Source organism: Pantherophis guttatus, chromosome 1, assembly GCF_059756535.1.
Source record: "Pantherophis guttatus breed Tessera chromosome 1, ASM5975653v1, whole genome shotgun sequence".
NCBI lineage: Eukaryota > Metazoa > Chordata > Lepidosauria > Squamata > Colubridae > Pantherophis > Pantherophis guttatus.
The window spans coordinates 69644055-69671842 of NC_142063.1; the positions used below are offsets into that span (position 1 = coordinate 69644055).

Sequence of the window (27788 nt, forward strand, 5' to 3'; positions counted from 1 at the left end):
ATTTATATCCTTTTATTTGTGCCAATTTTTTTCATATGTCCATGTCTATACTGTTACTTGTTTCCTTGTACTTGTTGATAAATAAATAAATAAATAAATAAAGTTCTTATATGTAATTTGCTGCAGTGGGTTAATTGCTCTTTTCCATTACATTTCAGAATTAACTTTTTGCAATAATATAGCTGTTTTGAATTATTCACTTAATGGAAATTTACATCCAGGTTTTATCATTAGAATTGATACTCTAGAGAAGTATTATATAAACTACATAATTAAGATCCATAATCAACTTTAAAGCAGCTTGTATTTTACTAACCTATTTGCTTTATTTTTTCCTGGGTATAGCTATACAAAAAACTATCTTCTGAACTGTCAATTTCACGCCATGCATCCAAGAGGTTATAGGAAAACACATTACTCCACAAACCTAAAAAAAGATCAAGAGTTAGTAAGATATTCAGGTTTCATTCTGAATTGTATATATCAAAAAGTCTGTTTTCCAAACAGTTCTAACTGGATGTTAAGACTGCAGTCCTATGGCTCTCAGGAAGATGTCTCACTCTCTAAGGGTTCAGAGCTAGCTTCCTTCTCAGAAATGCTGATCCCTAAACATCCACATGAACTTTGCCAAGGCTGGTTCCCCAGAGAGTCCATTTTGAATGATTTTTAACAATTTAAACTTCAGCAGTTTAAAACAATTTGGATTGCCAAATAAGAAGTTTTATTTACTTTTATTTATTTATCAAATTTAGAAACTGCCCATTTTCCTCACAGAAAGATTCTGGGTGGTGCACAAATAAATTATTTAAAACGTAAAAATGTACATTTTTAAAAATTGGATGGGAAATTGTTCAGCAATAAAACGTAGACTTTGTGGAGGAAAGGTCCTAGCACCAGTTCACTGCATATTTTTTTGAAAAATTGGAGCTAAGTTAGTACTTGTACAAAGCAGAAAAAAAGCCAAAATCGGAGGTTGTGGCATCTCAAAGATATTCATATCAATTAAAGCATAAGCTTCTATAAAATAGAATGTAACCTTCATTGGACATTAGTAATATGTTATTCTGATTTAAAAGGAATCAAAACATATTATCAAGAGATTTGGAAGCCAATAAAAATGTCTCAGCCTTTTTCACTTGGTACTTTTCAAGAACAGCCTGGTCATTCATTCAGTTCATTTCAGTAATTAACTAAAAATGTTGTGCCTTTGAGTCACTACTGGCTCCTGGCAAATCCTTTGGAGAAGTCCCTCAGTTTTCTTGGCAAGAGCGAGTGATGGTTTGCCATTGCCTCTTTCCTAGGGATGAGAGAGAGAATGGCTGACTCCAGATTACCCAGTTGGCCTTGTGCCTAAATCATGACTAGAACTCACAGTCTTATGGATTCTAGCTGGTGTCTTAAGCATTGCATCAACCTGAATCTCTAAACTCAAAGTACCCAACAGCTTGTATAGTAATTAAAGTATTGATCATGCTAAACATTGTTGAACTACCCAGAGCAGCATACTCCATATTAATAATCAGAGCAACAGAAGAAATACGTTCCTTTGCATGAATCTTCAGTATTGTTGGTTCTTGAGGTCAATTTTTAAATCTTCAGCAAAATCAAAAATTTTAAGGAGAAAGTTAAAAAAAACAGAAGAGCTCTGAACTAGACAGTTTTCTAGATGCTTTCACAGCATGGCCCTGGATTCTTTCATAGCTCGGTGTGGGTGTGTCTTTAAAGGAGAACAACTGCTTCACAGAAGTAGAGATAATGGGACTTGTTTCTTTTACTATGTACAAGTTTTATCCTGGCTGTACACCGCCCTGAGTCCCGCAGGAGAAGGGCGGTATAGAAATATAATTAAATAAATAAATAAATAAATAAATAAAGTCTGTATACAGGCATTAGGAAAAAACAGTAGTTTCCAAACTTTTCCATTTCTGTCAATTTCTGCCTCTTTCCCAGGGCTATTCATTACCAGCCACCTGCTCAACAGGTAACCCTGTTGAGTAACCCTGGCTCTATCCCTTGGTACACAGCAGGGTTGAAATCCAGCAGGTTCTCACAGGTTCTGGAGAACTGGTAGCGGAAATTTTGAGTAGTTTGGAGAACCAGCAAATGCCACCTCTGGCTGGCCCCAGAGTGGGGTGGGAGTGGAGATTTTGCAATATGCTTCCCCCAGGAGTAGGGAGGGAATGGGGATTTTGCAGTATCCTTGCCCTGGCGTGGGATGGGAATGGAGATTTTGCAGTATCCTTCCACTGCCACACCCACCAAGCCACACCCACAGAACAGGTAGTAAAAAAATTTGAATTTCACCACTGGTAAACAGGCTTTCAAAAAAGATACATTATTTTTAATGAAGAGATTTGTTAATGGCAGAGGAACAACATCCCCCACACACTGCCAGTGTTTTTCCTATCTGATCAGAAGAATTTAATTCTAGATAATGTAAGAAATTGATACTCATGAATAGGGGGAATATACGCTTTGATAAAAGCTATAAAAGAGAAATAATTGGGTGAGTTTTAAGGAGTACATTTTTATAAAGTTTAGGTTTATACCACTGTAATAATGTTCTTTTGGTTATTTTCGTGCTGAATAAAATGGTCTCTAACTGAAAGTATAATTGGAGTAAGCTTTTCCACAATGCAGCCTTCAGCTGCTTGCCTCCCTGGCATAACAGAATAACAGAATTGGAGGGACCTTGGAGGTCTTCTGGTCCAACTCCCTGCTCAAGAAGGAGACCCTATTTAAGGGTGTCAAACTGACGGCCCATGGGCCAGATGCATCATGTGCAGGCCACACCCACCCCAGCTCCTCAAAGATAAAAAAAACATCGCAATATATCACGTGACGTCATGTGACACAATCAACTTTGACACCCATGCCCTATACCATTTCAGGCAAACCTCCAGTGTTGGAGCACACACAACTTCTGGATGCAAGCCATCCCACTGGTTAATTGTTCTATCAGGAATTTTCTCCTTAGGTCTAGTTTGGTTTTCTCTTTTATTCATTTTCATTCTTTGCTTCTTGTTCTGCCTTCAGGTGCTTTTGGAGAATAGCTTGACCCCCTCTTCTTTGTGGCAGCTCTTTAGATATTGGAACACTGCTATCCTGTCACTCCTAGTTTTTCTTTTCATTAAACTAGACATACCTAAGTTCTGCAGCAGTTCTTCATATGTTTTAAATGCCAGTTTCCTATTCATGTTTATTGGTCTTCTTTGCATTCTTCCCAGACCAGCCAGAAATAAAGCTGGCTTAAGAAATTCCTTTCTATTTTCAAACCTCCTCCTTCATTTTGGTCACAGTCCAGAGCATATTTAACAGTATTCCTGATTAGAGGATTCTCCTGCTTCCTTACTTCCTCTGAACTAATAAAGGGAGGGAGGGGAAAGAAAAAAAATTCAGTTTTACCATTTCCCCTACCACTTAGGCTAGAATGGGAAAGCAGCAGGATTCTTGTCAATTTCACCCTGAAACAGAGGTGAATTTTAAAAAGTGCACTTTCACAGATGCATCAGTGAACCTGGCAGGAGGAAGAGGACGGGAAAGAAAGTCCAGCTTTTACTGTTCGCTGCTGAATTTGTAAAAAAAAAAAAAAAAAAAAAAAAAAAATGGCCCTGAAGGAAAGTCCAGAGAAGAGGAGCTATCCAGAGTACTATAGCCAACTGGAGTGGAGGTGCTAAAGTGAAGCAATGTGGACAGGAGAACACTGCATAAGCTGCCACAAATGAAAAAAAAATAATGGGCTGAGTAAAAGCAGAGGATAATATGAGGTGCTCCTTCCCTAGTAATAATCAGTGGTTTATATTTGAGGTGGTGCATATAGTTCGTGAACTATGTGAATCAGCCCTGTTAACTACTGTATTTTTCAGAGTATAAGATGCAGCTTAGTTTTGGGGGAGGAAAATAGGGAAAAAAATCTGCCTACCAGATTTTTTGCCTATCTGGCTAGCATCCTTAGTCTGGTCAGCTTCAGCACATTAGTTTACTGTTTCTTATCCCCTGCTTGGGGATAAAAAACAGCTTCTAAAGCACAACTGATCTTTGGAGAGAGAAGCAATGAGAAAAGCAGGCAAACCACGGAGATCGCTTCACTCGCTAGCGCCTTGTTAGGGCTAAAAAAAAACTTCAAAAAAGCTACATTCGGAGTATAAGACACACCCAAATTTTCAGCCTCTTTTAGGAGGGAAAAAAGTGTGTCTTAAACTCTGAAAAATACGGTAATTTAGATTCTAGCCTGACTACCACAAGGAGGCAGTCTTTACTTATTTTTATCATTGTTGAAATTGGCAGACTCAAGGAAAAAGAAAGTATTTTCTGTTCAGTCATGTTTTCTCCTTAAAAGCATATTAAAAGAACAAAAGGAATTCACCCGTACAGAATTGCCTTAAGTAGGATGCTATTGTACTATTGAGTATGATCTGTTACAATTCACAATCACAGACGACAGTGCCAACTTGTCGAATTTATGGTACCACATTGGAAGAAACTGAAAATGCTTTGGAGCAGTGTTCCTCAAGCTTCTCTTGCTTGTGGCTCCCTTCTGACTTTGCTTTCCTTCTGTGTTCCATCTGTCCAGTCCCATTACTGGATATGGACATGGGATACTAACTAGTGTGTTTTCTGGGATCAACAAGACAGTGTTTATAGTAATTGTAAGTCACCAAGAATCATTGACTGGCAACAATCGAAATTGAATGAATGAATGAATGAATGAATGAGCGAGCAAAATAGATTTTTGCTTTTCTGTGCCTCCTCAAAATGTGCCCATCCCTGTTCCACATTTTTCTCCTGTGGTTTCTTTGAAATATCCTATCCTGTCTAGGGTGGCAGGGTGGCATATGCCCCTCCCGTTGCTTTAGATTACAATCTAAAACAATCAACCTTGTTGATTTTTGTTTTCAACGTTATTTTTAGCAGCTTTCAGACAAGTGGAACCAGAATTTCTGAAAAGAAATGGCATTGTTTCATGGAACGTGTATGAGTCGTTTAGCAACACTAATAATTTTTAATTAGTCAAAACATTATTTTAGAAAGTTGCAAACTGCCTTGGGAAAACTATTTTTCAGAAGGTTGTATTTTTTAAAAAAAATCAGGTAAAGATCTTGAATGCACCTTTCATGAAGCAGATTTGAGATTCTGGGATCTTCTTCATCATCCGACCCATAAAGAATTTGCTTCCATAGTCTTCAGCACGAATGTAAGCACCATATTTTAATAATCCAACCTCAAAAGGAGTAAATTCCATCCACTCTACAACAAAATCATATCATTTACAGGTTCAAATGAAACACTGGTTTTGCAAAATATGATTTTGCAATGGTTCAATGTAACTCAATTAGCCTTTTAAATTTAATACTTATTAGTTGCTTTTTTTGGCCACATTTCCATCAAACTAAGTATACAAAATATACAGGGAGAAATGAAATGTTGAATAGCACTGAAAAGACAAAGCAATGATTACAAGTAAGTGCCCACTATCACTTTTTTGGCTGTCTTTTTTTAATCTTCACACTGTTTTTTGTTCCCCTCTAATCCATCAGGTCATCAGTAATTGAAAATCTCAAAAGAACTAAGGTGACAATCCTGCCTATTAGTTTACATGAGAGTCTATGGTATTTATGTTGGCTCTTGAATTAATGTTCCCTGTTCTCCTGTTGGGATTTACATTTGCAGATGCTCTCCAAAGTCTTCTTTTTGCTGTCAGATAGTTCTACTGTTCATTATCATTGCAATAACTGAAAGCTTAGAGAGAACAATGATTAAAATTAATCTTTTCTTCCTGCTGCTTCTTCATGCTCACCACAGTTTTGCTCTTAATTGCCAATACCTCAAAACCTTATTGCCAAACCCAATTACTTAGATATTCTAAGCATGCATCTCATAGGTCTACCAGCAATTGTCCAAAATCCAAAAATCCATTATCTCCCTTACTCTATCCAAGAACCAGTGGCTGAACGGAAGTGAAAAAAATAATCAATCAAGAATATATTCAAAGTATCCTACGTTCTGAGAAAGTACGTAAAACCCAGGGGTGGGTTCTACTTACCTTTACTACCGGTTCGCAATGGGGCCGCACGCGCACTCTTCTGCGCATGCGCAGAAGCATTTTGATGATGTTGGGGTCAGTGGGCGGAGCCTCCCACCAGTTTTACTACCAGTTCTATAGAACCGGTGCGAACCGGGGGCAACCAACCACTGGTACAACCATGTTATGGCTGAAAGACTCCCTTCCAAGGACAAAAAGAAAAAGATAGATACTTGGATGGTTCTTCCATAATTTCTCTCATTCCACGGGTCTTCTTTCATATTTATCTTTTCTTCCTCATTTTCTGACTTCATTTTTTATTCTTTCCTTCCCTCAATTTAACAGGCAGTGTTAAAGAGATATCTTGCTTTTGGGGGCTTTGCAAGACAAAGCTACAGCAATGCATCACATCTTCATTTCTTCAGAAGACCTCATAAGAGGGAAAGAGGAAGAAGAGGTAGGGAACAGGGTAGAACTTTCACCATTCATTTTAGAGAATAATATATACCATGGCATTGAGACTCCTTCGTTGGGCTGTAGACCAATAACAGTAGCACTGTAGTACACATTAAAATGAAATAAATATTTGCCTTTCCTGGCAGACCAATAAGACCCCTTATTATTGTTGAGTCACAATCAACGTGGGTAATGTTACCTTTAAATTCTTGAAGGCTATATTTGTCCCTGGTGTTCAGGACCACATACATGGGCAGAGGACTCTGACCATGATTCAGGGCATGCTTCTGCTCTGAAAGTGTGCTGCTACATCTCTGCAAAAAAAAATCAACAACAAATCACAAAAATGTCATAGATTTAATCCTATCGGAACTAAAAAGAATGGGAAGAATCCTAATTTTAATTTCATTCTCCTCATATATTGGATTCATTTCTGGAACAAATTCTCACATTGTTTCTCTATCCCTTTCATATTTCATCTGGGTTCCTTGAAAAGAATAGAACTGACCAAAAATGTTCTCTTGGGCATTGGGGCCAAGGTGTTAGGCAAGCTCAACCTGCAAAATATGTTTGTGTGATTTCTGTTGTGTTTTTGTTTTTACTTTTTGCTGCCCAAAATCACATTTTTGCAGTCATATAGAAGCTAAATTATTTAGCTTCTCCCATTCTTAAAACAGTTTCCCTAAATATTTCATATGGTCCTCGTGTAAATTCTTAACTTCATTATGAAAAAAACAACACCAGTATACATTAATTTGTGTACCCCTCCCAGGTCTCTTTCTATGTATTAATAATAATCTGAGATAAGCTATCTACAGTGCTCCCTTTTCTATGGTACTGGGTTTTAGAAAAGTTTTAGGATGTAAAATGGCAGAAAGTTAAAAGGGTTTGAAGAGTTTTAGAAATAAAAAACGTGAAATACCAAGAGAAGTCAGGTTACAAACTTTGTACCTGAAATAAGAATTTTACATTTGGTATACAAAGAAGTTGGGGAGTTGCCAACAAAATATTTTTACATTGTGCTGTGAATTTGGAAGTCCTTTTCAAAAACAGAATAATAGAATAACTGAGCTGGAAGGGAGAAGCATCATATTTAGGTATTTGATCTGAATGTCTCAACAGTGCTTTTTCAAAAGGCAAATGGACTTTCTTGTTTTTCTTCAAAGATGTTTCTTTGAAGAAAAACAAGAAAGTCCAGGTGCTTCTTGAAAAAGTATCTTTGGGATATTAAAATAACTATAAAAATTATACACATATAATTATCAGCCAAACAAAGGTAAACACAAATCCAACAACAGCAAATCAAATATTATATTTCTTTAAAACATTTATTCTCCTATGTTGTGCTATGTGTTTAGGAACTCCTATCTAAAGCACCTTTGGGACAACTATGACCTGGATGACACAGAATCTCCATAGACATTTGAGCTGAATGTATTGAGCACATAAATTATATAGAGGCTCACCATGTGCTCTACCACCCAATGTCACATCTTCACCTGTTCCATTGTTATGAATTGCATGATAAATATAAGGAATATTCTATAGAAGTTCCATTGAAGGTACTTAGAATCTCCTCATAACCTTTGCATTGGATGTGAAGATGTCAGAAGAAGAGGCAGCATAATGTGAATTTAAACTTTTGAGGGGGGAGGAATCAGTGCAGGTACCTTCAATCCCATACCAGATTTGTCGAATCCGATCTCCTGCTCAACAACTCATATGGGAGGAGGAGGAGAGGAGGCCATGGGTACGTGACCCAAAGATACTGAAAGCATGGGGAAACTCTTCATAGGGGCTGGTGATGGTGGCACAGGGTGTTTAGGCGACCAGATGCATTGGGGAAGAGGATCGGCAGCGAAAGGAAGGTTCACAGACAAGCAGAGGAGGCAGCAGTATTTGATGATGTCACGGGCCAGCACAGGGATAAGTAATGGGCCGTTTGCATGCCTCACTCAGCTGGATATAGCTCAGCTGTTCATTATCTGTGTGGGATGGGTGGAGTCTACACGGACATATAAAAAACACTGAGAGGCAGTTGCTCTCAGCGCCAACTTTAAACTAATGTAACTTAGCGTTGCCTTGGAGCTACCATTCAGCTGCAATAAACCATTTGCCAACTCCAGTTTCATAGTAGATTGTTTGGGGCTGTCAAGATTTGTTTAGGAACGCTGAGGAACGCTGAGAAGATTTGTATTCTGCACATTCAAACTGAATGTCAGGATAAGATTACGGTGTTATTTGCATTGCCTTGATCTTTCAGCATGTATATTCAGACTTCTATCAGAACCCTTTCATAATTGAGAAATCAGAAACTTCTATTACCCCATTTCCTAATGCTTGGTCAATGAAAAGTCCCCAGAGGTCAGTAATGCAGGTTTTGTAGCCATCTTTTTTCCGCTGCTTCAGAATATCATCGTATTCTTTTAAGTGGTCTAATGTAAAGCAATCCAGCTTGCATTTGGACATGTTTTTGCGAGCTTCTGCAATCGGTCCTAAAAGATCCTTCTGTGACCAATCAGGATCTTCATACAGATTTGAAAGTGTCCTACAAAAAAAGACACAGCTTGATAACGAGAGTTACAATTCCCTAAATTATATTAAGGGTTATTAACATGATGTAATATTTAATATTTAAACACTTAACCATCATGCTAATTTAAAAACTGTTAAAAAGGAAGAACAAGAAGAATTGTGATGCAACTTTAGGATTTTCCTGCCAAAATACCTTTAAATATTCAATAATAGTGAAAATAAGCAGAACAAAAACACAATTAATTCAGCCTATCCAATAAATGCAGACACAAAGTTTTGGCCAAGTCAACCAAAAGAAATTTTAAAAAGTCACTTTCAAGTTTGTATTTTTTTTCCTCTGTTTTTGAGCTATCATGGGAAATTATTGCTAATCTGATGACTAGCAATAATTAGAAAAAAGATGATTTTTTTAAAAATACAACAAGACCACAAAGGCAGGAAAAGTGTGTGGGAATATATTCAGGAGGTGAATCCCTGGGAGCAAAGGACTACATTCCAGAGGAATAAAAGGCAGTCCCTGGCCTAGGTAACATAGTTTAATCTATTTAGTTTTATATTTTTAATATAATTTTATATATTGCTTTAACTTTTGATTAGGGATCATTTAGTTAGTTAAAAATGGGCAGATATAGGAATGTTTTAAATAAATAAATTCTAAATGTATGAATTCTGCCCATCAGTTCCATTTCCTCATCAAATTAGAGTGATGTTTAAAAGATTATGTTTATTAGCAATAGTATAATATGAAAAGCCAAGATAAATGTATTTATTTATTTTATTTATTTATTACATATATGGCTATCCATCGCACCACAAGGCAACTCTTCTTGTCAGAATATGTGATAGGTAGAGGGGTTCAAAAATAAATCCTTTGCTTATATCGTTCTTACCAAGTAGAACCAGAAGATCCAGAAATGTACATGAGGCAGTCTAAGAGATTCAGTTTCTGAAGACCAAGTAAATGGCCATGTAAAGCTGTAAATGCCCGAGCTCCACCTCCTGTGGCCATGATAGCTACCACAGGTATCTGTTCAACAAATAAAGCCCAATGAAGTGAAAAAAACCTCATTTTATCAATGATAAAAAGAAGCAAATAACAATGGCCAAGTAACTTCACAAATCAAAATTGGAAAAAAATTCCCAGATTTTTTCCCCTAAATAAATAATAATATTTATTTTATTAAACTTCCTGTCGTCTCATCATGATGCCAGCCCCGCCTCCTCTTAGTTTGCTATCATTTTATATACTTGCTTTGTCAGTGTCAGTGGGAGTGGTCTTGATGATTCTTTGATTGGGCTGCTGTTTACTATTAGCTTGTTTGTCTTAATTGGTAATTACTTGATTGTGGTGTTGTTTGCTTATTGATTGTTGGTCTAATATTAATTTTGGAGTTAATCTCTGCTCATCTGGGTGTTGCTGATGAGGAGATGTCTAAGTCTTTTTGTTTCCTTTTTGACTGTTTGATTGTCTCTTTTGAATGGTATATAGTTTAGTTTATTATTATGTACCTTTTGATGGTTGATTTATCTGAGTGCCAGGCTTCCAGGAATTTTTGGGAGTTTTTGGACTTGGCTTAGTCTAGGATACTCACGGTATCCAAGACATAATATGATGCAAAAATATTTCTGTGTCTAACCTAGATAAATTATGAATGTATTCATTTATCAGTCTTCTCCATCCTATTTCCAAATCTGCATAACTCTTCCATCTATGTTTAGGTTTGCCAGAGGTATAGATAATTAACGGAAAACTAAGTCTTATTTTTCCATACTGAATTGCAATGGTTATGCTTTACATACCTCTTGATCTTGCAAATCGTTGTCCATGCAAAGAACCCTTTTCAGGGCAGCTGCTACAATTTTCTTCCTTTTCTGTATAAATATTTGTTCATCTGGACACAGTTCATAGTCTAAACGTACATCAAGCTCTTTTTGCCTTGCATATAGTCCACAATGAAAGAAACAAATTATCACTGTTATGATTAATTTAGGAAGACACTATAATAATATCCAGTAATATGAAAAAGAATCTCAAGCAAAACCACACTTCCATCTTAACCCAGCCATATGACTGAAACACCTCAGATGATAGTGGAGGCAGCAGAGATTATTGCATCATGCACAAAAGTCATTGCAAGATTAAAGAAACCAGGTTAGGGACAGATCATTATGGGGAAAAAAAATCTAGTTAAGCTCCAGCTTGAAGTCCCATTGTCAATCAATAAATCAAAGTATTTTCTCTTACCAATCTTTTACCTTTACACATAAGTCAATTGATTTGTCCTAGAGATAAAAATGCTGTTAATAATTTGTTAAAGTAAATATAATTTAATTGAAAGTTAATTATTATTTATTTGAATGAGACTTTTTGAGATCGCTTTCTGACATTTTTATGGAAAAATCATCAATTTCTATATTTACCTACATATTCCCTTGTTCCCTCCTTCACACATGCACAATTATATTTTGAATTCCAGAAAACAGGATTAAATATGTATGTAACATTTTCTAATACAATGAACTTCATGGAAAAGAGTCAATCCATACACCAGTCAACTACAACACAACCATCACAGTCCTCCTAAAGACTGTGTAATAATCTTAAAGAAGATTATTCTTCTATATATCAAAGAAAGGCATCTCAGAAATCACCATGCTATAAGCTCCTGGCATCACAATCGCCCACAAAGCAACAAAATCTCTTTAAAGCAATCTTAGCAAACCTGAAAATCAAATGACAAATCCGAAATGATTACAAAAATATAATGTTTTCATTTTTGACTCCAGGCAACTGCCTGGTGACATCCTGCAATTATCTGGGCAAGTTTTTTTCAGAAGTGGTTTGCCACTGCCTCTTTCCTAGAATTGAGAATGTTTCTGACTGACCCAATTTTGTGCCTAAATCAGAATTAGAATTTAGAGTCTCCTGGCTTCTAACCTGACTCCTGATCTAGTATTTCAAACTGGCTCTCAAAAATATAATGTATGGACTGCAAAAAATACTCCATAGGACAAAAGAGTAGAATATTGGCAAAACATATCCATGAACATCAATTGGCAGTCAGAAGACAAGATGGAGCTCCAGTAGAATTCAGTTTTAACTATCATGACCAGGAAGGACACACCCATAAATCAGGCAAGTCAAGCAACTATACCTTCTCTAACTAAGAATTTTTTTTTGCCCAAGTTCTGTGAGCCATTGAATTTAATCTAAAGCTCATAATAGACCTACCTGGCAGATAAATTAAACATTAAAATATTAAATATATTGTGCAAGGATGCCCATGTTATGCATTCTCTGGTTCCTTAGAAGACCTGCATGAAGCAACACCAGAGGCGATCGCCATCCAGTTATGAGGCCTCTGCCGTACCCCTCATAAAAGTTTTGTGAATAATTACATGGATTGTAATTGTATATGAAGTGTATATGTTTACTTCTCTTTGTCATGTTTTCATCATATGCTAAATAATAATAACAGGCAAATCACAAAAACAAATTAATTTTTACATTTCAAAATCTTCTTGAAGTTTAAAGAACAAATGCCACAAGAAATAACCTTTATTATTGGTTTCTTCTTCTCCAATAAGCAAATGAAAAAGATTTTTAAATCGTACCAATGACATGATTTCTGTGAGATCATCCCAGAACATAATTTATTCATGTTGGGTAACATTGCAGACATCTTCCTACATCAGGGGTGTCAAACTGGTAGGCCCGGGGCAGGGCTGGGCATGCCCATCCCATCTCCACGAATGGGAAAAAAGTCGTGAAATGTCATGTGACAGCAACGTGATGCAGCGTGTTTGACACCCATGGCCTACATGTTTGAAATTTTTGATACCTCGCATTTTATGCAAGTGCCAAAGCACATGTAGTCCTTGATTTATAACCATACTGGAGCCTGCCCATTATTGTTGTAAGTCTGACAGTCATAAAGCTATGTGACCAATTTTACAGCCTTTTCTTGCAGTAGTCATTAAGAGAACTCATTTTTTACTACAGGTTGTTTTTGCAAAAAACTGGAAGTAAAGGTCAGTTTCTGGCCAAAAAAGCCCAACAACTTTGTAAATTGCAGTTAAATGACTGTGGGATAATGCAAACACTTTAAATGTGTGCCTGTTGCTGACTGTCTCTAATGCAGTCACGTGACTGGGAATGTGGTCCATTGTAACTTTGAATAGTTGACTGGTTGTAAATACCTGTATAGCAATTTTATCCTGCCTGTTTGTAATATTTCATCTACATGTCTGCATAATAACATTTTCCTTACATTACTTGAGGAATCTTGAGGAATTGAAAGTCACAACTGAACGCATTCCTTCAGAGTCAAAAAATTCTTAGTATCTCTAAAAGATCTCTCTCTGACGTCCTGGAGACCTTTTGGTAGTTTCCACATTGTCCAATGTGTGTGTGTAGTTGGTGGTAGAGGTGTGCCCTCCACAGATATCGTTGAACCATTTCAAACATCCCTTTCCATTAGCCAGAAGGGCTGGGGTAATTGGAATGTCAAATTCCATTGTTTAAAGATGAGATTGTTCCTCTACATTTGTTACCTTAAAAGTTCATTTACATGTTTAATTCACAATAACACATTGAGCTATCCTGTTTTTGCAATATAAAATTAAGTTTTTAAACTTTTAAAAGATATTAAAGTTTTTCCATATTCCACCACGAAACAGTATTTACCTGGGTTATAATGACTTCTTTTTCCATAGAGATTGAATCCAGAGGTAAAGTAAGACAAACAGTTTTATCTGTGTTTCTATCTGTAAAACACTAAGAGATAAAACAGATTAATACACAACAGCCTTAACTGTTGCAAGGCTGCAATCTTGAACTCAGTAGAACTTTCTCCTTTCTATCTATAGGATTGCAGTGTTAATTTGTTGTTTAACACACAGCAACAGCTATTAAAACAAGAGCATCTTCAGTTTATTACAGAACATATTTCCATTGGCTATAATATTGATTAAAAAAAACTGGATTTTTTTTTTTTAAAAAATCAGGAAGTATGCTATGTTAGTCATTGAAGACTCTCAGTCATCCAGGGCTCCGGGCAAGGTGTCTGAAGGTTGCTTCATGGCAGGTGGACTAATTTTTTTTATTCGTTAATTTTTTTGCTAGTCTGAGACATTTCGCTGCTCATCCAAGCAGCTTTATCAGTCAGAGCAAGTTAGTTAGGCAGAGAGTTGTTGGAATGTACCAACTCTAGCCGCATCAACTTCAGGGGTTTTCCTTCCCAAAATGCATTGCAATATGTTGATGAAGCTTCTCAATCATCCAGGCCAAGATGTCTAAAAATTGAATCATGGCAACTGGGCTAATTTTTTGTTTTTTTGCTAGTTTGTGATGTTTCACTGCTCATATGAAGCTGCTTGGATGAACAGGGAAACGTCTCAGACTAGCAAAAAACAAAAATTAGTCTAGTTGCCATGATTCAACCTTTAGATACTATATATTAGGCAAGCTCAACTTTAAATCCAGAATCCAGTATATTGCATTAATTGGAAAATAAAGAGGTTTATGTGCTTTTATGATTAATATATTTTTATGAATGGGGAGGGGAGTTGTATGTCACCCATGGAGCATTGGACAGTTATAGTAAATTTAATTAATTAGCAGTCTTCTATTGGTTTAGAGATAGCTGTTTAACGTACTTATGAGGTGGCTGTATCAAAACCATCTTTTATATGAATAATTAACAATAATTAACAAAGGAAACATTTTGGAAACATTCACAATAAGAGCAGGTGATGCTTTTTCTTTGTTGCAGCTGTTAATTCTTTGTTGACAGCTTCCACTTCCTTTTGTTCTAATGAACTACAATGCAGTGATACTTAGCATTCTTCTTGAGCACAGAGTGGGGTGAATGGCTACTGCTAACTGAAAAGAGTTCAAATGAGTTTTACCTCTGCTAGAATTCACCTGATCCCCATATTCTGGAACACAGAATTTCATTTTCCATTTCACCTCCCAAAGTCTTCCCTCCCAATCTGTCTGCACATTTATATTGGAAGACACGTAATAATGTGTGTATACACACATAAACACCAACATGGAAAGGTTAACCATCATATTAAACTGCAATATGTGGGCATATCTTATTGGGTACAACCAAATTAGTTAGAATTAATCAACAGTGAATGATTCATTTCCAACTAAATTCGACTGAATAGGTTTAGCTACATCAGCAAATTAAACCATCGCTCGAATAAGAATAATTCGTTTTCATAATATGATGGAAAGCTCAAGAAAGTTTATGTTGCAATACCTTTGTTGATCTTAGAAAATACCATATTATTATTTTATTAGGTTTAACAAAGGAAAAAATAGGTTTTCTGCTCACATCTTCTATATATATGGAAATAAAGTATCATGAGACAGATCACAAGTGTACCTATCAGTGTTATAATAGGTGTTCACTAGCTCCAATGATGGCTAGATGTCCCTAGAAGTTCTTGGTGGGGGTCCTGCCTCTGCATTTTTACATAAATGTATGCTATAGAACAAGTAATTGAAATAGGCTTGTTTTGATTTCTGAATTAAAATGTGCCTTAAAAACATACAGAATTTATGCCACACAAATTCTTTAGTAATTCAACTTTTAGGGCAGATTCTTTACACTTGACGCATTGAAATTCAAGAGGAACAGAAGAAGTCAATGGAAGTTTCTGAGATTCTTCATAGCATCCTTGCATAGTAAATAAAGCAATTTCATCTGTGGAGAAGTAAAGGTACAGTTACACAGGGAACTCCTTCATTAATGTCAAATTTAACTTGCATCCCACGAAAATATAAAACAAACAGATAACTGCTAAAGTAAAATGTTACAATTCTCTAAAGCACACTCTACCATTACATATCTACTAATACATTACTTGGCTTAAAATGTTTGTTATGAAACAGTAAATATTCAGGAAAGCTTCATATAAAAGACCATGTATATTCCAAGTAGCTAAGTAGGGGTATATGTTTCTGTGTGTTTTTAAAGGCATATATTAAAGAAAGCTGTGTGCCTATATCTTCCTTCCTTCCTTCCTTCCTTCCTTCCTTCCTTCCTTCCTTCCTTCCTTCCTTCCTTCCTTCCACTCCTTTGCTCCCCCTTCCTTTTTCTATCCTCTGCTCCCTTCCCTACAGGCAGTTATGGTGGGGTAGGGAATGAGGAATTGCAAGACTCAAGGAACATTGAAAATGAAGATCACAAAACCACAGCAGAAGTCCAGAAGTGCAGTAGCTGCCAATAGAACTGAAGCAGCCACAATTTCCCCAAATTTCATTCTCTCAGGAGTCATGGAAGACTATTAAAACAATATATACAACCCTTTAAATTAAAAATAAATATAAAACAATACATTTCCAAGTATTACCTTTTGAAACACGTTTCATATTATTCACTTCTATCTCCAAGCAGGAAATTTCACGGGACTATTAAAAGGAGAAGAAAATCTTAGTGGTCAAAGCAAGATAGCTTTCAAAGAAATAGAACATCACTGGGAATGTTTTACAACATGAGAATTAGCCATAAATATCTAAACAAATACCTAAATTAATAGCCGAATTAGAATTATGTATCTATTTTAAATACATGAAGTTAAACATGATTTTTCATGGATATGAAAATATTGTGAGCGCTAAAATGTGGGAGGCATCTATGTTTGGTTCTGAAATTGATTCAAGTAGGAACCAAAATGGAAATGTAATTGCCTCTGTGGAGATGCCCTGATTCTGCTAAACTTTTCTGAACAAAAGACCCTTAAATTGCCTGAGAGGCTTGCCTGCCTACCTGCCTGCCTCTATCTATCTATCTATCTATCTATCTATCTATCTATCTATCTATCTATCTATCTATCTATCTGATATATGTTTGTTCATTTATTTATTTATTTAAATGCATAAACCCATTCAGCATATAATCATCTCTGGGCGGCTCCCAAAATGGTCTAAATGATTCAGTCTACCACACCATTTGTGTATGGGTTTGTGTGCGTTTGTGGATACATGTAGTTCATACACCATACACTCCCCTCATGTCTTTGCCTCCCAATATACTTAGGACGCCTCTTTTAGACCTCATGCCAACTTATGTGAGAGGAAACTCAATTAAATATGATGGGCTTTATTTCATAGTGTTTATGTTAGGCTGACCAATTTATGGCTTGTTCTGAAGCCTTTGAGGTAGTTGGAAATTATAATTAAAGGCATAATTCCTGTGAGATTTCCTTATTCATACAACAAAGGTAAAGAATCTCTGTTTATGGCTATAGAGGCTTTTTTATGTCTCATTTCATTATGCTGAAACTTTATACTATCCACCTCAACTAATTGCACTCACCCACTCTATTCACATACCCACACAAAGTCAAATTTAGGGACTGCAGAGTTAAAATATGACCACAACAACATGAAATTTTAAAAAGAGAAAAAATGGAAAATGGAAATTACCACTAGTACACCATTAGTAACAATATTCTCAGGAGGAGCTGAGCTGAAAATAAATAAATAAAAAGGCATGTATCATAACAGATTTTGGTTATTTAAATGTTCCTTTTATCTAATTCGGGGTGACATGAGTTAATGACCTTACAATCTGCATTAATTTATTTTGGCTACAGTTTAGCCACATTCTAATGTGAAGCTTTTAAAACTGATTATAGGTTTATCACTTGTAGGTGAGCAATGGAGAATTAGGCAAGAGTATGAAACACCCAAGACTAAGATGAAACTGAACACCATTTTGACAATTTATTTTCATTTGGAATAATGAAATTGATTATGTGCCATCAAGTCATTTCTGATTCCTAGCAACTACATAAATAGATTTTCTCCATGACAAATTATGAGAAAGCAGACATAATATATTAATATACAGAAATGAATGAATGAATATTGCCCGGCACTAACCTATCTAAATTCTAATTGCCTTAATAATTCAGTTTACTTGTAGATAAAGGATTTGATTAATCCAGTCCTTCAAATTAATCCTTCAGATTAATTAGGCAGAAATCATAATAATTTAATTGCTGGCATAAGCAGCACATATATTAAATTTGTCCTGGATTTCCCCAGGCAGAATTCTCAGATATTATATCTATGTGTCAAGGAAATGGGAGCTCTTGGAACTGCTGAGGTTGTTTCAAGACAATAGCTACTGAACATCCAACAAGGTTTGCAGTTCTGGAAATCATGTCTCTGCATGAACCCTATGCCATTCATCCATCAGCCAAGATTGTATGCTGACTAAAGTGCTTGGCTTGTGCCAAGGAGTTCTAGGTTCAATCAAGCTCATCCTTGGACATGAAAATTTATTGAGTGATTTTAAATGCTGTCTTTGAGTCTAGCAGATTAACAGAATTTAGAATTCCACTTCATATTATGAAGTCGTTGGGTGTTTTATAATTCACACTTAACCATGGCACAAACATGATCCAGCAATCTCTTGTTATTCTGGCATGTCCTCCTGTATTGCCTTCATCTGTTCCTCAATCCCTTTGAGCTCACTGGTCTTTTAGAGTTTGTGTTCTTTTTTCAGATGTTTGCTTTTTGTATTCTTTTTATTATTTTGTTTTAAGTAATATTCTGTTGTATATCACCCAAAGTCATCATGGAATTGGGTGGCTTATAAATTAATATATTTAATTATTAAATCCATGTCTGAGACATTTTAAAGTCACCCTTAGCTGTCCTCCTGTTTTCAGCATTAAACAAACAGTTTTGCCCGGAGTATTTAAAAAGTCTTCATTGACATTTTCCCCAAGTATAATCTGAAGTACTTCCCCTGACAATTCAGTTGGTAGGGCATCTATTCAGCATCTTAAACTGGTGTAGCCAAGGCCTTTCCTATCAAATCCAAGGACTCCCATCAACTCCCATCAAGTCCAATGACACAGCAGTTTTGAATAGAGGAGGATCTGGCTTTTCAAACAGAGGCTGAGAGATTGGATCAGGCCTAAATGAATGAAACCAACTGATGACTCTAGCCATGATCGTGATGATCATTACTTGATAGATTTTGAATCCACCTTTTCTTCAGGAGCTCAAGGGATCACACATAATGCTCTGTCCTCCCATTTTCGCCACAGCAACAATTCTGTGAAGTAAGTTGAGCTTAGAGGCAGTGACTGGACCATAGCATAAAAGTCATCAAGCTGGATATCTTTGTGACGGGTCATGACAATGAGAAAGGGAGAGGGCAGCAAAGCTAAAAGATTTAATCAGAGTCTTTTCTTAATATACTATCCATATCAAAAATCACTATGCAACAACAAGTCTTAATAGGAGCTTTAAAGATAAGGCAGGGATTGACAGAGAGCAAAATTTAAGTTGGTAATGTTTCCTCATGTCTTAAAGCTGGGCAGAGAATGTTTTAATTTAGCACTGAGGAAAAGACCTGTCAAGTCATCTGTCCAAATACCAATCTTCCCATTGAAATGATGACCAACCCTAACTCCTAATCAATCCAACGATTCTGAACTGGCACTTTTCCATATTATCAGGGTAGAATAGACTAGGACTATGAGTAACAGAAAAGCTTCTACTTTTTGTTATCATTTGAGGGTCACCTGAGTTTTTTATAATCCTAATCTGGTAGTTTTAGAATAGGCATTTAAAAAATCTGTGTAATTTGAAGATAGCTACTATTATTACTACTACTAATTGGTCTACTGTATATGACAATAGAATCATAAATTCAGATCCATCATTTGAGAAAGAGAGCCTCGGTGAATAGTGCAAGAATAAAGGAAGGCTGAAGGGAGATGGAAGTTATAAATGCTAAGATGCCCACATACTCCATGCCAGGATATCAGGCAGAGGCACACAAAATTGGACAAGTTCTATCCAATATCTAATGCCTCACTGCCTATATTTTCCATAGCAGGCAGGGAAGCTTTTTTTAATGTTACAAATTCTTAAAAGTCTAGGAAGTACTTACATATTTTCCAGACTAAATTCTACTTCCAGATTTTCTTGAATCTATGAAAAAATAATGCATTATTTCATTATGACATATACGGAGTTATCTCCAGAAAATGCACTTACATAAATTCCTTTAATACACAATGATATATTAATTTCTTGTAATAGGATATCTTTTCTTTTACAGCTTCCACACTCTAGATATAAGTATTATGGTATCTAGTAGTTAAGTTAAATAAACCGGTGGCCCTCTTAATATTTATTTTAGTGTCTTGTGTCTTCATTTCATTATGTGGGTATTGTACCCATTTTAGCAGGAAGCTTCTGTCTGATTCTTGCTATCACTTCCCTGAGAATTAAATTTAAATATCTTGGGATATTTGCAACATATTGAAGGAATTCCAGTGAGGACATGATGAACAGACATTCCTAAACAGCAAGGACAACATTATGGCCAAATGGGTGATAGGATACTGGATTCAAGCTGCAGAAATAGCTCTAGGGAAAGGATAGATCATGAGAGCACCCATATATAGTCTGAACAGCTGCTACTCATGAATAGATGGCAGGAACTAGTGTTTCTGCAGACACTTCTGTGTTTGAAGCTGTGAGTTGAGGGCTTTCATCAAGCTCATAAGCTAATAATACCGCCAAGGATGTTTAAGTTGAATCAGTCCTCATCTCTTAATCACTTTTGGAATTACTTTTTTAAAATTATTTCTAAAATATTGAGAACCCTCAGAATTGATACTGAAATGATTTCTGAATATGAACATAAAGACTCAGAAAAAATATTTTTGAAGTAAACAGAAACATAATAAGCTGGGATATTGATGTTTGTTCACTAGAGGGAATTAGAAGGAACGAAAGATTGCATTTAAAGGAGGAACACATAAATTGCTTGACAAGAATGGAACAAGATGTTTTAACATTGGATCCAATTTAAGGATAGTTGGAAACAATGGATTCAGAAATTAATTTTAAAAATATCTGCTGTTATTGATAAACAGATTGTAAATGATGTGGTGGAAGAGGAACAAGTTCTACTGGATAAGACTGAAACTAATTTAAATGTGGATTTGGAAATGACAAGTTACAAGAATTATATAGAAGGGGATGAAATACTGGATGTACAAATAAAACTGGCTGAGGCTTCAACAATTAAAAAGGGCATACATATAATAAACCAGGCAAGTAATTTAATCTTCCTATACTGGATGAAAGAGCCTGCTAAAACTTTGAAGGATTCTGTGACAAGAGGCAAAAGAAAAATGAAAAGAAATCCAGCTCTAAGACAGAGATCTGCTAAAGTTTTCAAGGTTTTTCTGAGAAAAAACAAAGAAAGGAATGAAAAGAAACCAATTTACAGTATATTTGAGGGTACTAAAAACTAAAACTGTACGGAATAAGGGAGGAAGAATATGAAGTAACTGAATAACAGTTGGAAGGGACCTTGGAGGGCTTCTAGTCCATCTCAAAGCTCAAACAGGAGCCCCTATACAATTTCAGACAAATGGTTGTCCAATCTCTTCTTCTTTTTTTCTTTTAAAAGCCTATGACAATCCCAGCTGAGTTGCCTGATCGTCAGAGGCTTTTTTTTCTTTTAAAAACATTTTTTTAAATTGTCAGAGGCTTTTAAAAGCATTTTTTCTACAACCTCTTTTTACTTTTAAAAGCATTTTTTTTTCAGCCAAAGAGTTTGTAGAAAAAATGCTTTTAAAAATAAAAAAAAGCCTCTGATGATTGTGCGGCTCAGCTGGGCGGGGGGGGGGGGCAGGGATTTTTGCTACCAGTTCTATGAACCACCCGCCACCCTCGCTACCAGATCAGGTGATCCAGTCCAAACTGGGAGCATTTCACCCCTGCTCTCCTCTCCCTTCTCTCCCTCAGGCTGGCCCCATAGATCCTCTCCTCTCCCCTTCTCTCCCTCAGACGGGCCCCACAAAAGCCTCTCCTCTCCTCTCCCTCAGGCTGACTCCACAGAAGCCTCTCTTATCTTACCCACTTTTCTACCTCAGGCTGGCCCCATAGATCCTCTCCACTCCCCTTCTCTCCCTCAGGCTGGCCCCATAGATCCTCTCCTCTCCCCTTCTCTCCCTCAGGCTTTCTAGCCCCTTCTCTCCATGAGGCTTGCCCCACAGAAGCCTGTCCTATGCTATCCTATTCTCTCCAGAGTTATTTTCAAGTTGGGAGGGGGAGTAGAACGTCTAACTAATTAGCATCAGAGCGTGTTATAATAATATAGGAAATACTAATGCTCTGCTGGTCATTTTGAAAAATCCTTTCTTAGTGAGCACCTAGAAGCCAAGAGGAACATACATGGCAAATTTCAAGTTTGTAGGCTTTACAGTTCTGGAGATATCATGACTAATGAGAGTGGTTTTTGCTTTTATATATATAGATAAGTTGTTCTTTTTGGTAACTTTTAATGACTTTTGCTAATTAAGATAGAAGGTTTTAAAGCTTATGATAAGTAGATGAGGTATGGGATGAAGAAAGTCTTTGTTATTTTTAAAGAGAACTTGATAAGTGGTTTAAAATTTAATCATATTGTGATGAGGGAGAAGTCACTTACTTTCTCCCCTCTATTATATATGTTTTTCTTCTTGCAATATTATATATAAAATACATATTGTAGTTGCTAGTATTTATAAAATCTGTAATCTTTAATAAAATTATTATATTAAAAAGGATGTCTGCAACATAATCAGCAGGCTTGTTTTCATTTCACCTGAATCCAGTAGAAGCACAATTGCAATCAGTTCACTGATGTTTGAATGCCATTTCCACTTCATTTAAACCAAAACTCCTTAAAGTCACCTCTTGTAGATAAAATAACAGTGATGACATTTTGCTTCCAAAGTATTATTCTTGAAGAATGATTACATCTGAATGTCTGTTTTACACATGTGAATTCAATATAAATTAAAAAAAAAACATTTCTAGTAAAGAATTTGGAAAGTTTAGCCATGATATATCTGAACACCAATAAGGTTCCTAGAATTCCCACCCTGCCCTTCCTAGCCTGTTGTGTTTGAGGGGTGAGATGGGTTGATGCTGAAAGTTCCCATTAAATCTGTGTTCATCTATTCCCATTCCCCCACCAGTAAATGTCAACAGTTTTGTTGCTTGTTAATCATGCCCTTCCTTTGACCAGCAATTCTGCCCCTTACTTTTGGATCCAATGGAAATGTGAGGCAAATTGTTTCTCCAAGCTGAAGTTTAGCAATGTCGAAGAGAACAGTGAAGGGGTCACCATCCAAAAGACAGTGGTTTTCATCATGAACGATCAGCTCCAAAATATTCTGAGAAGAGAAGGAAACTTAAATCATCAGATTTTGAATTTAGACCACCAAACCAAAAAGAGAGTAATATTCAGTGGTCAGACTCTTCTCTTCATACATAAGAAGGCAATTTCATTTTCATTACAGAATTCCAGTTATAGTTTAAAATCAAAGTATGTATTAGGACTATAAGTCTTTGAATTCTAAGCTTGACGAAGAAAGCAAAGCTATAGTTGATTCTTACATTATTGTTCTGACCTAGGCTTCCTTAGAAATTAAACAGCACAAACTTAGTCCCAGCAAATCTCTTTAATTCATACAGCTGTAAATTACTTTTATTTACAGTCTGCAAAGCTTGATAAACAGTCTTTCAGAGGAAGGTTATCAACTCCCACCTATCTCATATGGAACATTGCCAAAAAGCTAATTTCCAGATGCAGGGCAAGGCCAAACTTGGCACAAAGTCACAAACAGAAGTTTCAAATCTTGAATCAGCCATATGAACTAATTGCTTCTGCAAAAACTCACATCCCATTCGCTTCTTTTATGTCTTATGAGAGGGACCAATCATCTCCAAGCCTTACTCCCAACTCGATCCTGTTTCCTTAATTGTTCCTGTCTCCTGGCAGCTCTACGCTTGCGCACACTGCACACAATTAAATGTATATGTGACACCCCCCCAATCTCATTATCTCTACTAGCTCTGGTGATTTACACACCACTCAAAAGAAACAATAAAATAAACAAAAAAGAAACAAAAAGATGGCACTTCTTGGAGATCCAAACACCTCCTTGCCAGCAATTAACACCCTGATAAGCAGGGATTAAGACCAGAAAGAACATCAGGCAAACAATCAAGGAATAAACAATCAAGAAACTACCAACACAGGCAAGGCAGTGGCCCACACCTAATCAAGGAATTACCAACTACACCCACCCAATACAGACAGAGCAAGCTACTGTACATAAGTAGAGAGAAAATTCCACTCCCCTCTAGCAATGAAGATATTATCTAGCCAAGTATGAAACATCTGCAGAAAAACAACCAAGAACTCACAGAAGGCATACTGTTATTACCCAACATCTACTAGTCTATATTAAAACATTAGTATAATCTTTGAATGATATGAACTCTTAACTATGATGAAATAAATTATCTGTGTTCTATGATAATTTCTGCTTAATAAAAGCAAGTGAAGGGTAGGTAGGATAGGCAGATTGCACTTGATAGCGATAATAATTTGGTGGAGAGGAAGAGAGACAATATTCTTCCTTTGCAAGTTTTCTAATTGTGGCAGCAATGCAGCCATACTTTGAATAAGTGTGAAAAAGTGTGTCTTTTCCCCCACATCAAATATTAAACTATGAAACAATATCAGCTGTGATATACAAAATGTAATGTGAGAAATATCTTTTCCTTCCTACTTACAAAATGATTGGTAGATTTGGGGCTGTGACTTACAGTTTAATTGCCACTTATTCTGTTAGGCTCAATACCCAGGGTATACCAAAAATATTATGGCTCATCCTTGCCCACTGTGAACTGGCTTTTATTAAGCAGAAATTACTACAGAACATATATAATGTATTTGATTATGACTAATAACTAAGAGTTCATATAATTTAAAGATTATATGTGTTTTCATAATTTAAAGATTATATGTGTTTTCATATCACGTTAGTAGATATTAAATAATAACAGTATGCCCTCTGTGAAGTTCTTGTGCAGACATTCTTTTATCCAGCTAGGTAACATCTTCAGTACTAGAAGGGAGTGGGGTTTTCTCTCTGCTTATGTACAGTAGCTTGCCCTGTCTGTATTGGTGCGGGTATAGTTTTCTCCTTGATAGTTCCTTGATTAGGGTGTGATCGACTGCTTTGTTTCAGTTGGTAGTTCCTTGATTGTTTATTGCTTGATTGTTTGCCTGATATTCTTTCTGGTCTTAATCCCTGCTTATCAGGGTGTTAATTGCTGGCAAGGAGGTGTTTGGATCTCCAAGAAATGCCATCTTTTTGTTTCTTTTTTTATTGCTTCTTTTGAATGGTGTGTAAATCACCAGAGCTAGTAGAGATAATGAGATGGGGTGTGTGTGTCACATATAATTAATAAATAAAAATATGGTATTTCTCTAGGTGCCTATTGATGGCTGATTCATCTGCGTGCCAAGCTTCCATGAATTCCCTAGCATTTTTCAATTTAAGCTTTAGTCTGGGATGCTCAATTTATTCTGGGGAGTGATATCCCAGTTGAAAGTACAGTATGTCCTTCATAAATGTACTTGGATGAGATTAAAATTAATTGTAGGATAGTCACCTACTTTCTGTATAGAAATCAGATAATTTTTTTTTCCTTGAGTACAAAGTTCAGAAGTGGTTTCCAAGCAGAAACAAAACTGGAATGTTCTTTTATTTAATTAAAATAATTAAAACAATCACCTTTGTTATTTCTACTAGCTCTATGACTTTTTATATCCATTCTTTTGTTGTGCCTGATGTTCAATAAAAATTCAATAAAAATAATTTTTTAAAAAAGATTTATCTCTATGTGCTTATTGATGTCTGATTCATCTGAGTGCCAAGCTTCTAGGAATTCCCTAACAGGTTTCAATTTAGCTTTAGTTTGGGATGCTCAGTTTAGTCTGGGGAACTATGTCCCAGTTTACAAAAACGTCTATGATCAAATTGATGACATTGTGAGTTAAGGAAAGAATTATAATGGCACCTCTTAGCAATAATACTCATTAAAAATACTTTGACCACAGTATTATTTATTTATTTATTTATTTATTTTTATTTATTATATTTCTATACCGCCTTTCTCCCGTAGGACTCAGGGCGGTGTACAGTCAAGAAAAATATAGACACACAAACATAATAAAATTGCTAATTAAAATTATTACTTAGTTTGGTCAATTAAATAAAACCCAGAATTAGATAACATTTAAAAAATTCATTCACATGTTCATATGTTTAGCCCCGCCTGTTGGAACATCAGGGTCTTGAGGGCACGGCGGAAAGCACAGAGATCAGGGATATTCCGTATCTCCGGGGGCAGTTCATTCCAAAGGGTTGGAGCCCTCACAGAGAAGGCCTTCCCCCTGGGAGTTGCCAGTCGGCATAATTTGACTGACGGTACCCTGAGTAGTCCCTCCCTGTGAGAACGAACTGGTCGGTGGGAGGCTATTGGTGGCAAAAGACGGTCTCATAGGTACCCAGGTCCTAAGCCATGGAGCGCTTTAAAGGTGATAACTAACACCTTGAATCGCACCCGGAAGACCACTGGGAGCCAGTGCAGCTCGCGTAGGAGAGGTGTTACATGGGCGTAATGAGCTGCGCCCATAATCACCCGCGTGGCTACATTCTGGACCAGTTGGAGCCTCCAGGTGCTTTTCAAGGGGAGCCCCTTGTAGAGAGCATTACAGTAGTCCATACGGTAACTAGGGCATGAGGAATGAATGAATGAATGAATGAATGAATGAATGAATGAATGAATGAATGAATGAATGTTGGCCACAACAATAATGCAGAATTTGCTTAAGCTCAGAAGTTCACAGAATTTCATTTTAGTTTGCAAACAGACAGCAGAATGAGAAATTATTCTTATACTAAGTCCTATTTGTGAGCTTTCTATAAGTGGCCACTGTGATTTAGACTAATGGACTATACGTACCTCATATATTTTCTTAGGTTTTAAGGTTATTAATATTAAGAGTAATATTAATCACTTTGTGCCTTACTTTGACTTGATTCTGTATCCTGTAGCAGAAGGTTTCATTCCATACTGGATCTTTACAGTCCTTAATATTCTTTGTCCGAGCCGTTTCAAATGAAGCTGATGGCAGGAACAAGCTCACATAGCAATCAGACTGGCTAACTGTTGGGTTTTAATTTTTTTTAAAAAAAAGGAGGGATTAATGCAGTATTCCTAGAAGACATACTATTATTAAAATTTATTTTAATCCCTGACAAGATCATATACACATACCAAGAGTACAAAGAAACCAAGAGGTTTTTTTTAACTAGATCTAATTTCTGAATTCACAATGGCTGAATGAACATTAAAGTTTAGATCATAAATCCATAGAACTACCTAAGCACTTTCACTATGTCCACTCAACACATAGAAATTGATACATGGTCTCTAAGAGTATGTTTATTTTACAAGCACCAAAAATATCATATGCATCGTGATACCAACATTCAAATGACATAAATGGAGTATGTCACATCATTTGTGTGTTAATATAATACACATGACCTTCTTTGCTGTCCTTTGAACATGCCCTTGTCTGTAATGGCTCCATAAAATGCCTTTATTATTATGCCTTTATTATACTGTACATAAATTATTTCTGGTTCTCTCTAGAAGTACAAGAAGCTCTAGGAAGAAGAAGCTCTATGGCAACAATGACCTTTGCTACAACAGGGTGACATTTTTACTCTTATTTTATTTACCAGTGAACAGTTACATATATTACCTTTATCTACAATTCCCTTCCTTTATATTGTACAGCTATTGAAACTGCTTCTAATATAATACTGTATAGACAATTATCTTGCTTCTTTGGCAGCTCAT

At 36.2% G+C, this 27788-nt stretch overlaps 1 protein-coding gene across 1 annotated transcript in view; it reads right to left on the reverse strand.

Moving 5' to 3' along the window:
* The window catches only part of LOC117665646 (cytosolic phospholipase A2 epsilon-like), a 57890-nt gene that overhangs the window by 12369 nt on the left and 17733 nt on the right, over positions 1–27788 (reverse strand). Inside the window, exons 4-17 of the mRNA XM_034417785.3 lie at positions 26950–27086; positions 23102–23233; positions 19945–19985; positions 17457–17499; positions 16382–16439; positions 15581–15732; positions 13701–13790; positions 11259–11296; positions 10814–10949; positions 9904–10040; positions 8804–9026; positions 6678–6792; positions 5110–5247; positions 317–427 (exon numbers count right to left, since the gene is read on the reverse strand). Coding sequence (XP_034273676.2) covers positions 317–427; positions 5110–5247; positions 6678–6792; positions 8804–9026; positions 9904–10040; positions 10814–10949; positions 11259–11296; positions 13701–13790; positions 15581–15732; positions 16382–16439; positions 17457–17499; positions 19945–19985; positions 23102–23233; positions 26950–27086 — 1551 coding nt within the window. The remainder of the gene's footprint in view (positions 1–316; positions 428–5109; positions 5248–6677; positions 6793–8803; positions 9027–9903; positions 10041–10813; positions 10950–11258; positions 11297–13700; positions 13791–15580; positions 15733–16381; positions 16440–17456; positions 17500–19944; positions 19986–23101; positions 23234–26949; positions 27087–27788) is intronic.